The sequence below is a fragment of the Copadichromis virginalis genome, linkage group LG20, assembly GCF_057382275.1.
Source record: "Copadichromis virginalis isolate Kocher_CV1m ecotype Utaka linkage group LG20, C_Virginalis_male_GT1.1, whole genome shotgun sequence".
NCBI lineage: Eukaryota > Metazoa > Chordata > Actinopteri > Cichliformes > Cichlidae > Copadichromis > Copadichromis virginalis.
This window is the reverse complement of record NC_140637.1, coordinates 3,542,706-3,556,203: the sequence shown is the minus strand read 5'-3', so window position 1 is coordinate 3,556,203 and position 13,498 is coordinate 3,542,706. Positions and strand designations below refer to the sequence as shown.

Below are 13,498 nucleotides of genomic sequence, written 5' to 3'. Positions count from 1 at the left end.
TGTTCAGGAATTACATTTTTATACACAGCTCAAAAGTAATTGGACAACTATGTGGCAAATAATTTCATGGCCGCATGAGGCTTGTTCCCTCGCTATGTATGATTATTTGAATTAAGCACACACAAGATCAGGAGTTGATTCCAAGTGTTGAACTTGCATTTTGTAGCTGTTTGGTGTTATCCTCAGTATGAGGTTGATGTTTGTGAAAGAAAACAACCCATAAAAATCTAGTAAGAATGAATGCAGTGTCAACTCAGCAACACCAAAAGACCACAGAAGATAACCGAAGTGCATGATGACAGAATTATTTCCATGATTAAAAACAACTTCACAACGTTTATTTCAATTAAAACAAAAACTCTCGAGGTAGCATGTGTATCACACTTGAGGTCTACAATCAACCCAAGTCTTCATGAAGGGGAATACAGAGAGTTCACAGCAAGGTGTAAACCACAGGTTACACTCGGGACCAGGAAGGAAAGATGCCAGAAAACGTCTAAGAGTTCAGAAGTTTATTTTATTGTTTTGACAAATAAACTGAGTGCAGGAGAGAAACACCTCATGATCTGAAGTACGCTACACAACCTGTCAAACATGGTGGAGGCAGTGTTATGGCATAAGCATGCACGGTTGTTAGTGGAACTGGGTCACTAGTGTTTGTTGATGATGCGACTGCAGATAGAAGTCGCATGCTGAATTCTGAAATGTTGCAGAACTGATCAGGCAGCACTTCAGCGTGTAAACCGATAAAGCAAGAGTTTCTCAAAGCAAAGAAATGGGATATTCTTCAATCAAATCAGTAACCAGATCTCAGCCCAATAAATCAAAGGAAAAAAATAATGCAGAAAGAGCCACAAACCCACCTGGTCTAACAGAACATCTGAAGAGAGAAAACACAGCATTTGGTCATATCCATGATTTATAGACTAAATCCAATTAATTTGAAATCTCTGAAAACAGGGGACTATAAACATAAAGATATCTGTCATTTCTTAAAAAGCAATATTTGATCTAAAGCTGAAAGTCTACACTTCAGTCACATCTTTGTTGTTTTATTTAAAATTTACTGTGGTGGTTGTGCTGAGGCAAAATGACAGAATAAGTGTCATTGTCCAAAAACATGTATGGCCTACATGACTGTATGTTCGCTATGTGGTCTGTGTGATTGAAGGCAGCCATCAGTGATCTATTAAAGATGAGAACAAACAAGTGCCGTCTTATCCTCAGTGACTGCAGAGCAGCTGACACATGCACGGACATTAACTAGATGTGCTTCCTCTGTAAATAATCTATTTGTGTTTAAGTTCAATTGCAGTAGCTGAGAGTACTAACCTAATGCATTTTTCTGCAGAACCAATATGTCGGTTCTTTTACTACTCATTATGCTTTACATTCTGTTATATATGTTTAGAAGCCAAGTTAAATTTGTCCTCCTTCTCGCATGTCAGGTTTTCACGGGGATCTTCGCAGGAGAGATGCTTTTCAAGCTTGTAGCTATGGATCCGTACTACTACTTTCAGGAGGCCTGGAACTGTTTCGATGGATTCATTGTGACTCTGAGCTTAGTGGAGCTTGCTCTGGCTGACGTTGAGGGCCTCTCAGTCCTGCGGTCATTCCGATTGGTAAATATCTATCTTTGCCTAGAAAAGTAGAGTTGAGATTGTATCATTGCATCATGTTGTTGTGTGTTATCATGCACATTCTGCACATCGAACAATACTTCTCCACTGATGCAGTGTCAGTGTTTAATCTAGAGCTGTTTGCACATATTTAACTCTTCCAAAAAAACAAAAACAAAAAAACCTCCCAAAAACTGGCGTATGTGTCAAAAACTCACAGCATCGCAAATTCTCTGTAGAAGTCGGAACCACTGATGTGGATATTTTAGGAGTTACTGCAAGATAAACCAGGCTGGCAGATCTCAAACAGGTTCTCAAACCTGTCAGAAAGTGGGTTGTTTTTCGATAAGCACGAAGACAAAACCGGCTCTGCACTGGTACTGCATCTGAGGCAAACGAGGCAAAAGTAAAATCTGTGTTTATTTAAACATTGCTGTATATTTATGCTATTTTTACTCTGCTGAATCGAAGCAACAAGTTCGTAAAGATGGGATGTTATGACTAAAACATAATCCTCCTACTCTTTCCTCCCACTTCAGCTCAGAGTGTTTAAACTGGCCAAGTCGTGGCCCACTCTCAACATGCTGATCAAGATCATTGGTAACTCAGTGGGAGCCTTGGGAAATCTGACTCTGGTGCTGGCCATCATAGTCTTTATCTTTGCTGTGGTGGGCATGCAGCTGTTTGGGAAGAATTACAAAGACTGTGTGTGTAAGATCTCTGCTGAATGTGAGCTGCCCCGCTGGCACATGAATGACTTCTTCCACTCCTTCCTGATCGTCTTTCGTGTCCTGTGTGGTGAGTGGATCGAGACCATGTGGGACTGCATGGAGGTGGCCGGCCAGGCCATGTGCCTAATCGTCTTCATGATGGTCATGGTCATCGGTAACCTGGTGGTGAGTGTCCCATGTTGTTAGCTGGAAACTGTTAATGGGAGTTCACAAATGACTCAGGTGCACTGTTCTTGACACAGTTTGAGAGACGTCCAGAAGGTAGAGCAAAGCGAGTGGACGTTTCAAAACTTCAGGCAGAATTCAGTAAAGTGTTTGGTATGAAAACTGCACTTCTATTCTATTCTTTGTTACTTTAATGATGAAGGTTTAGAAGCTCTGTAGAGTTGCAGGGGAGGAAGACAACAAGCCTAAACCTTTTACACATGACTTTCACTGCCAATAACTAGCTGTGTGACTGTTAAAACACACGTAAGTCTACTTAGACAGGGCTTTCCGCTCAGGATCCCAATACAAACTCACATCACTGTTGCATAATTCATAGCGTTTGGACCATAAATAAGGTCTATGACTGCGACATATGACATCAACTTTTCTTCCATTTTTGCTTTATTGGATTTATTTGTACCGCCCACTTGAATCACAGTTATCTCACTGACTAAAGTTAATCAATGGAAATAATGGAATTCAAGGTGCCCAATGAAAAAATGCCCCTTTTAGCTCTCTAATGTAATGCGGTCAGAAATTGAGAATTTAGCAACAACATCCGATTACTTGTTTCCTTTTTTCTTTTTCACACGTATATGAATTTAAAAAAAGTTCATTAGCATCACAAGTAAAACAGGAAGAAACAATGTGTATGGAATATTTGATATTCATAGCATATTACACTGTATGTAATGGGGGAACCCAATGTGGAAGACCCGCATGCTATCACTTGACCAGCAGGGGGCGACTCCTCCAGTTGTAAAATAAGAAATGAACGTATAGAAGTTTATTTATAAAAAGACCCCCTTTTTCACTTTATTCATAGATTCATTACCTAATAGAGCTCATAATGTCAGTGTGTAATTTAATCTTCAATACAGTAAATGTTAAATCAGAACATGGCATGATTTAGGGTGTGGCTTGTAAATCACAAGGTGCTACCTTACAAGTGTGCAGTTGGTTACTCGGATTCCCTCCTGCTTCCTTCAAAACTGCCACTTTTTATGTATTTGTTTTTCATTTACTCTTTAAAGGTTTTGAACCTGTTCCTTGCCTTGTTGCTGAGCTCATTCAGTGCTGACAACTTGGCGGCGACAGATGATGACGGTGAGCCGAACAACCTGCAGATTTCTGTCATGCGCATCAAGAAAGGCATCGCATGGATAAAAGCCAAGATGCGATTACTGATGGCCAGTCTGCTGAGGAAACCACCGATGGAAGATGAGCAGAAGCCTTTGGAAGACATGTACGACAAGAAACTGAACTGTATCGCTAATCACACTGGGGTGGACATTAACCGTGACCTGGACTATGCCAAAAATGGTAACGGCACTACCAGTGGTATTGGCAGCAGCGTGGGCAAGTACATGATCGACGAAGACCACATGTCCTTTATCCACAACCCGAATCTGACCGTTTGCGTACCAATAGCTGTGGGAGAGTCCGACTTTGAGAACCTCAACACAGAGGACTTCAGCAGCGAGTCAGACAATGAGAACAGCAAAGAGGTGAGTGTAAACAGCTAGGACAGGGTCACATGAAAAAGAAAGCACGTCCTCTTGCAATTCTGTGATCCAGGTTCATCAAGTACATACAACCTGATTACAAAACATGACATATTAAACTGTTCCATTGTTTAACATAGATTAAGCAAAATGCAGAAGCACTGTGTGAAAAACTAAGTGCACCCTTACTGCTTTCATAGAAATTAAGAGGATAAGCAGCAGCTGGGTGCAGCAGGAGTTTGCTGGTCTGGAGCATTCAGGTGTTTGTTCAAGGGGGAAAGACATCATCGTTACATCATTACAGATCTCAGAGTAGCAACTGTTGCTGCCCATCAGTCTGGGAAGAATATTTGCCATTTCAAAGGCCTTGCATCCAACCCTACAGTAAGAAAGCATTCAAGTGAATTGCTAATCTTGCCAGGAGTGGATTTCCCAGCATATTTAACACACGGTCAGACTGTGGAATACTAAAACTGCATAAAGCCCAAGAGCCACATCTCAGACTCTACAGATCTAATGTATGTTAAATGTTAAAGTTTATGGCATTAAAATTGGGAAAAGACTAAACAAATATGGTGGTTTGGAAGGTTTGCCAGGAGAAAGCCTTTTCTCTCTACGTGAACATGGAAACACAGCTTAGGTTAGCAAAGTCAAATCTAAACAAACAAAATGACAATTGGACAGATAAGACCACATGACCCGGGCTCCTTGCAGTCACTGAATCAACCATAAACTCATATACTGAAGTATTCTGGAATAAAATGTGCGGCTGTCTGTCTGACAGCTAAGGCTTGGGTGATATTGGGTCATGGAATAGGACGATGATCTCAAGCATAGCAGCACCTCTGCAACCAAAAGGCTGAAAAATCTGCAAAACAAGGCCCACTGAAGTCCAGACCTCAACTGCATTGCAGTGCTGAGGCAGGATCTTAAGAGAGCTGTGCATAAATGAACCCATGCAGACCTCAGTGAACTGATGTAAGATGATATGCCTCATATTACAACGACGTGAACGACTGATGAAGTCATTCAGAAAGCAATTACTTCAGCTTTAAAGTTATTATGACTATTGAATTGTGGGGTCTACTTAGTTTTTCACAGGACTGCTTAGTTTGTATCAAATAAATACTGACATGCTGTAATCTTTTATATGTATGCATCACAGGTTGTATTTAAATAATGATTAAACCTGGTTATGGCTAATTTTTCCCATCATGTCCTGATATATAAAACTGTGAAAATGAAAGAAGGTGTACTTTCTTTTTTAACATGACTGCATATCTTATTCAGGGAGATTTTACTGAAAGAAAGAACGGCATACAAAGAAATATGTCCATGATATTCAGGCCCTTTCACTGCTTCCTAATTACATTGTCAATTTGTAAAAACTGATGCTCCACGTGTTGTTTTTGTTGTGTATAATCCTCAGCTATCCAGCACTGTGCCATTTTCTCTCTCATGCCAGTGAAAGTCTGGGTGTGGCTGGCCACTCTATGTTGCTCAGACACTAATACAACCCCATTACTCAATAGAGCCATCTAGACTGGCTTGAGCAGGCAGGCACTGCGGATGAATGGACGCTCTCTGACTTATGTGTTTTGATGAAATGCATTTAGAAGACTTTCAGAGCAGATTATCTGACATTTGATATTCCATTTCAGTGTTCAAACGGATGATAGGTGATGTTCAAGGTTGTTACGAAGTCCATTACAATATGAAGAAAAAAAACACAGAAAAAAAAGAAACAAAGATCAAAGATTTTCCATTTAAAGATAGAGCTGATGTAATTTAGAAATAACATTTCCTCAGGCTCTAAGAGGCATTATGAGTCCATCGCTTCTTGGTACCGAAATAAAACGTGAAAAGTTTCTGTATTTTGCATTTTTGTATGTTTGTTTCTATGCTTGTGAGATTGTTTTTCCACATGTGTCTGTTTCTTAATGTCAGTGTGAATTTTATTTCTGTAGCACATTTAAAAGCAACGAGGTTGATCAAAGTTCTTTGCAAAGCAAACGAGATCAAATCAATAGATCAATAAAGTAAATAAAACAAAAGAAAATATTTAAAAAACCCAAAACAAATAGAATAAACTATGATTAAAAACATAAATATAAAAAAAACAAGACACCACCACATTAACAAAATGTGTTTATGCGTCTGCTTTTCTTTAGCTGGATGACACCAGTTCTTCGGAGGGCAGCACCATCGACATCAAACCAGACGTGGAGGAGGTGGTTGTGGTGGAGACGGTTGAGGAATACATGGAACCAGAGTCCTGTTGGACAGATGGTGAGACCACTGCTTCCACACCACCCATTACCTCGACTCCCCAGGGGCTGGGTGGAAACTGTAGGGCACCAGGGTTGAAGGGGAGCTTTATTATAAAATATTATTTAACCATCTGTCTATAAATCTAAGGTTTTAATAAACTAAAGTGCATTTATAGGTACATTTTATATTGAACAAGAAAACAAAATGCTGGTTATTTTTGTTATTTACAGTTCATCCAGAAAGTAATCACTGTGCTTCATCGAGGTGAATTAAATTCATTTTTACCTCAAAATTCTTTGCAAATGTATTAAAAAAATGAAAAACACAAATATAATGTGTTTGCACCCTATGTTAGATAAATCTAAATCCGCATGTGAAGGCTCAACTTGGGCAAAGTTCCTTGGGTGGGCAAAATGAAAACAAAGACGTGCATTGTGGGAATTGCAGTTTGAAAATGTAAAAGCTCTTTTAAGATTTTACCAGGAAAACATGTTGAAACCTCAGACTTGAATCTCAGGGCTGGTTCATTCCATCTTGTTTTGGCTCAGTACATCTGCTGTTGTTTCTTCTCCTGTGCGTCCTCAGCGTGCGTGGCCAAGTATAAATGCTGTGATGTTGACATCACTATGGGATGGGGGAAGAGCTGGTGGTTCCTGAGAAAAACCTGCTACCTGATTGTGGAACACAACTGGTTTGAGACGCTCATCATCTTCATGATTCTCCTCAGCAGTGGCGCTCTGGTAAGGAGGCCTACGTTAGCATTTGCTCACACTTAAGCTAACTGTACAGTTGAATAAAAAGAGAAAATGTTAAATTCAAGATTCCACATACTTGAACCGATGAGTGAAGTATATATTTTAGCGACTGGGGGAAATTGGAGCAAAAATAAAAAATGAATAGAAATCAAAACCAGAGTGTTTGTGACATTAAGGAGGTAACACAAGCCTATCAGTGGTGTGGTTAAATGGGATGGGAGAGGACACAGGGGATTTGGTGAGTTTGTTAAATGTGCCAAATACAAAGCACGGGTCGGATGCAGACATATAATTCTTGTGGACTTATTTACAATTTTCTTTCTTCCTGTAAATCACAGTTAGGATTCAGCCGTCGGCTGGGCTGTGGTGCCATATACAGTTTCATTAGAAGCATCGTTAATCATCTCGTGTAATATTTCTGTCACCGTCTTCTCTCTGTAACTAATGCGTTTCCTGTTTCTCCGTAGGCCTTCGAGGATGTGTACATTGAGCAGAGGAAGACCATTCGGATCATTTTGGAGTATGCTGACCGGGTGTTCACCTACATTTTTATCCTGGAGATGTTGCTGAAGTGGGTCGCCTATGGTTTTGTCAAGTATTTCACCAATGCCTGGTGCTGGCTGGACTTCTTCATTGTGGATGTAAGTCTGGCTCTTGTTCCCTCCTGTGTGAGCTGCAGACTAGAGTAGTCACTTGCTCGGCAGCCACACCCTGGTTCAACAGCGATAGGGTGCAACAGAAACTCATGCAGGCTCTTGATCAGCAGTATCAGTATCAGATAACATATACACCAACCAGCCAAAACATTAAAACCGACAGGCTGCAACAACCATGTGATCTGCAACGCTGTTTAGGTGAGGGGAATATGTCAAAGTGCCGTCCCCCTGAATGATCAGTGTTACTCACCTCACCTAGCTTGCTTTTTAATGTCCGGACTGGTCAGCGTATGGCTTGTACCCTTTTGTTGTTGACCGGGTGTGGTTAGGTTTGTAGGGTCAGGGTATTAACTGAATATCTGCTTCATGGATTGCAGCATGTGAGCGGGCATCTCTTTTAACAGTAATTCCATTATACAAGGACAGTGTTTTACAAGGCTGCACTGGAGTCTGTCCATATTGAAGGCACACATGCCCGAGCCACCTTTTACCACTCCATCAAGCAGCTATTCACATATTTTACTTGGTTTATCACTGAAATGCTTGAATATGTGGAATAATTTTCTGCTTCTCAAACAAAAAACTGCTCACGCTTAGCGCCGCAAACCTGCCCGCATGTTTTTTTTCACATGCAATAAAGTGAAGTCACACACAGATATTTGGGTGTATTGATGACAATTCAAATTAGAATCAAATCAGAGCACACCTAACGACTACAATAGGTGTGTAGTCACCTATTGTAATGATTACAATCATATTCAAGTCATGCTCAGAGCAATGGGAAGTGTCAAAGATGTGTTTTTGTTAAGCTGTCTCTGCCTGTGTTTCTGACCTTTATCCTCTCTCTCTGTGTACTGCTGTGCTCCTCGTGTCACTCAAGACTGAAAGTCCAGAACAGGAATGATTCTCCGGTCTATTCTGTGGAAGCTACACATATAAATAAGATTTAAAGGGGACCTATTTATCCTAATGTCCTACTCATTCGTTTTTAATATTAGACTCTTATGGAGCAGCTGTGCATGAGTCACAGAATAATCTTTTTTTCTTTTTATACAGGGCCTAACACAGCCCTTCAGTTTATCTTCCATCTGAAACTAGCAGTTTGGTGCTGCTTTCCTCTTAAAGCCATTTTCCTCTCGATTGGCTGCCCCTCACAAACAGAAGGTATAAACAGTAGGCGTGCGGGGGCTGCTGTACTCACAGCCAGAGCTGTGTGCCTATGCTTACAGTCACATTGGGCCAAGACTAGAAAAGGTCTGAAAATGAGTGTTTAGAGCAGTCACAGGGATTACTTCCACATAATCTCATTTTCTGAAACTTCGGCCATGTTCAATATGAGCTTTCATCATTATGAAATAGGGAAAACATAACAGGTCTGCTCTAATTTCAATGCTTTCAATTTTATATAAGATAATATTAGATGCTTCTGAGTTTCCAAATTCAGTCTAATGGGGGATAAATAAGGGTAAACATCTGGATGTAAGATGCCTGAATGATTTGAATTTTACATGTTGATTCAGGAATTAGTCAGCACCAGGTAGCAGAGCAGGATAGAAAAAGAATTTCCTGACTTCTGACTTTCTGCTTGAACTAACCACCTCTCCACAGTGTCCAACACCTCAGCCCCCGTGAATGGACTCGTATCAGAGGTTGCCATTATAAGCTTGTGTTATTCAGACCCCCTACAGCAAATACACGCATATTATATGTATCACATCCTCTAGGAAATCCACATTAAGCCTAAACAAAGCATTTCATGTTTGTACAGTTTAAAACAGCATTCAGAAAAACAACAGAAGCTATTTATTATTGATATGTTTAATGTTGACACATAAAGCTCACATAGATCTTGTATTGATAGTATTGATTATAATCATACCACGCCGTACTGATTGTGGTTCTCGCCACTTTAGACTCCCTACCTGTAAGTGTGTTGTCTCATCACACACTCTGGGCAATGTGAGGTGCTATGTTTCCCAAGTTGTGACCATGTTTCAGAGAAGTGATGTCCCTCCTCCCTTCTTTCCCCCCATCCTCCTTTTATTCCCTCTTGAAAGTGTAACCTCAGGAATGTGGTGATATTGTGCTGAGATGTAATGATGGTGGGTGACAGGCAGCCGATGGTAAGTTTGGTCTTCACTAGCGCTCCCCCTCCAAAGAAATAAACAAAAGAAAAAAGAAAAAAGAACCAAAGAACTTGTGCTTGATGAGTCTGGGCTGTGTCATGGCCTCCATGTGCCTCTGCCGTCCTGTGTTGTTGGGTGAAACCATCGCCATGGACTCAGAAAGCAGGGGTGGTGGTGGGGAGGGCACCATCATTAGACCAGCCTGTGACTTTTAAGAGTGTGGATGTGCTTGGCTCTTTCTATGAGTGTGTCCCTCTTCATTTCCCTCTTATGTATCTTTCTGTTTTTCATTTGATTTGTGTTTTACTGATTTTCATTCAAAATGTGTTTTGTATTTTTATTATGTGTTTATTATTATATTACGGCCACATTAAGTCAGTCTGCAGCATCGTCATCATTCATTTACTCAACTCGTTTTTCGGAAATCACAGAAGCAGATGTTTAATATTTGAGTACACATTAATATACCTTTTTGTCTTAAATAATCTGTTTATCATACGACAGTAAAATTAGGCTAGATAACTGACACTGGGGTGTGTGAGCATCAGGGTGACAGGGGTCATACTTCATTCATCTTTCTTTTTCACTCAGATTATTATCATTGTTTTGTTGTGTTTTTCCCTTTGTTTTCAGTTGGTTTTATTTCTGTTTGGTTTGTGCTGTCGTCATCATGGGATCACAGCCCCAGATGTCATTGGCCTTGCCTTGCAGAGCTCTCTGAGAAGGACGTTGAGACACTGAGGCCGCTACCACACAGCTGGCCCAGCAGGTGGGCCAGAGGCCAGGCACCCCAAATGGGGGCTCTCCAAGGGGTCAGGCTGAAGGTGACAATTACCCCAAACACTGTAGTGCAGACTAAGGCAAAATCTTTATTTTACTGTCTCCCCCTGAGTATAGATGCTAATTCATTCAAGAGGCAAGGTTAACGATTTTTTAAAAAGTAAGTACCACAAAGTAAGCGCTTGGAGAAATGTCAATTTCTCTGTCTATTTATTTTGGTTTATTCATTTTATATATAGTAAGAAGAAAATCTGAATACAAGCCGATACTTTTCCTGGTGTTTTTTTCCTGTAGCTTTTATAGACTTTTAAGTCTCATGTCGTCTGTGTTGATGATGGCATCAGTCAAAATGAAGATTTTGCCTGTTATAAACCTCCCTCCGTGATTTTGGTAAGCTTTGGATGTTGTGTACTTCTTGCGGTGAGTTTGACCGGTTGGTGTCGGTGGCTGGTTGGAGGTGCTTTCACATGTGTTTACTGTTGATATTTTTCCTTATTTGTAAGGAACTGGTGCGCCCCCTGTTTTAGACCCTTCAGCATCACGGAAATTGCATTTATGGAAAGAAAAGACTTCCTGAGGGTACAATTCCTGCAAAAAAAGGCCAGATTCTTATACAGCTGGATACGTTGGTTCCATCTTGAAAAATGTGCATCCATCCAAGCGATCCTTTTATCTTTGCGATGCTTTCCTGTGCTGAAGACAGGCTATAATGGCGGCTAGGGCCTTTAAGGCAACTTCATCAAGGCGCTGTCAATACTGCACTTCTGAGCACTCAAAGAACGTGAGTGCAGCTTATTGACCACACTTTCCATAGTCCATTTCCTCCTTGCTTAGCAAAACAATGCTGTTTATGTGCTTAGCTTAGAATGGCTATACCACTCAGTGCTTTAAATGATTCTGTTACCAGAGCAAAATTGTATAGACATGATCTAAATTTCACAGTGATTTATTGCTACGATAAGAGTTCTGTACATTTACCACTGCTGAGCATGTGCGCACAGTTTTGTGAAGTAGTTAGTTAACTTGAGGATTAATTGCTCTTCAGCTGTGGCGATCTCTTCCTGACTGCTGCTGGGCACAATAAGGGCCCTCACCAGTTCCTTTGAGGTTGTGTGCCGTTATTGTTAACCATTGTTAACTGTGTGTAACTCGACTGTACTCTGTGTATTTTTGTCCTTTCAGTGCCATCCAGTGCTAATAACTATATCTGATGTGCCCTTAACCTCCATCCCTGTTTCTTGTGTGTGTTTCGTGTGACTGTGGCTCTCCTTTATGACTCTAAATGCTGTGTAGCAAATATGATTTGATGTCTGAGAAAGAAAATGGTAAAATGACACACTTGTACATGTTCACTTGTATTCTTTCTCTTAGGTTCCGTTAGTTTGTCTGTCTTAAATTATATGGGATTTTATGCCTCAGCCCAAGAGCGACATGGAGAGACAGTGTTAGAGGGGCAAGGGTAAGGCTCTCAAGTCTGTTGGGTTTTTAACAGGATAACCTCTCTCCTTCCCTCCCTCCCCAAATCCTCTTCCTCTGCTCTTCCAGTCCCTTCGCTTGTATCTTTACTAGATCATGTAGCACTCTTTTCTGTCTAATTGACCCTCTATTTGAGTCTTATGTCTCTACCTCCTCTCTCTCTCTCTCAACCACAAATTTCTTTGCAGGTACAAAGGACTTTTCACATCTCGTCAACTGCCCAAAAATAACAAACAATCCCTCTGGCCTACTGCTTCTAAAAATACTACGCACATAAAACCTATACTAAACACTGATCTTCTCTCTCAGTGTATATACATGTATAAATGCAATATTATACATGCATATACATGCATAGATTTATGTGTGTATGTCAAGCAACTCTCCGCCTATACCAGGGCCGTCTCTCTTCCCTAGTGAATATTCTCACTTCTAACAGTTTGGAACCTCTTTTGCTTCTCTGTTTTTGTGTAGGTGTCTATAGTCAGCCTTGTAGCTAATGCGCTGGGCTACTCCGATCTAGGGCCCATTAAATCACTCAGGACACTAAGGGCCTTGAGACCCCTCAGAGCCTTGTCACGTTTTGAAGGGATGAGGGTAAGATCCAAAGCTAAGCAGCTGATCCTTCCGCATGCCCATTCAACAGTTTAAAGCATGCTAGAACTGATCTAAAAGCAAACTAAGAAGACAAAAAAACAAAAACAAAAACAAAACAAATTAAAAAAAACCTCCAAAATATTGGGAGATTGTTTTTTTTAAAAGAACAGGAAATGAAATCCAAAAAGTCACCCTTCCATGCGCAATCCTGTACCATGCCTTTGTTAGAGCGAAATAAGAAGTCATGATGCAGCTGGGAGATTGAGTAAAGTAACACTAAAGTTGTATTACTAGTAGAATAACGTGTATTTCAATTGAATTTCTTTAACAACAGCAACCAAAAAAAGAAAAAGAAAAAAAGCATAAATTGATTTGTTTCATCATTAAAATTGCCCAAAGAGCAACTGAAATCTTATTCACAAAGCTGCCTCATCACACGAGTGACAAATTGCAATTTCCGATGACTTCATTTTACTTTGTTTCTTCTTGATTGGCCAAAGTGAATGCCAAATTGGTCAAAGCTAACCAGACTTACATGCCATCTCATAGAGCATTCAAATCAACAATTAGCTGTTCATTTGGCCTGATTCTCAACCACTGCTTTCAATTGAGAACCCCTCTCCCCTCCACATGCCCCGCTCCCTCTTGCTCCCATAACCTCCCCTCTTCCTCAGCTCACACCATCCCTCAATGCATCTGGCATCGAGAACAACCAGCAGGAACCGAGGAGCTGCGGGACACCAAAATCTCTGCCTAACCAGTCACACCAAAAACT

At 40.6% G+C, this 13,498-nt stretch overlaps 1 protein-coding gene across 5 annotated transcripts in view; it reads left to right on the top strand.

Moving 5' to 3' along the window:
- The window catches only part of scn8aa (sodium channel, voltage gated, type VIII, alpha subunit a), a 48,811-nt gene that overhangs the window by 23,154 nt on the left and 12,159 nt on the right, over window positions 1-13,498 (top strand). For all 5 annotated transcript variants that reach the window (XM_085443783.1, XM_085443785.1, XM_085443786.1 and 2 more), the window contains exons 15-21: window positions 1,449-1,622; window positions 2,159-2,515; window positions 3,592-4,065; window positions 6,234-6,351; window positions 6,919-7,073; window positions 7,556-7,729; window positions 12,601-12,723. In XM_085443783.1, the coding sequence (XP_085299909.1) occupies window positions 1,449-1,622; window positions 2,159-2,515; window positions 3,592-4,065; window positions 6,234-6,351; window positions 6,919-7,073; window positions 7,556-7,729; window positions 12,601-12,723 (1,575 nt within the window). The remainder of the gene's footprint in view (window positions 1-1,448; window positions 1,623-2,158; window positions 2,516-3,591; window positions 4,066-6,233; window positions 6,352-6,918; window positions 7,074-7,555; window positions 7,730-12,600; window positions 12,724-13,498) is intronic.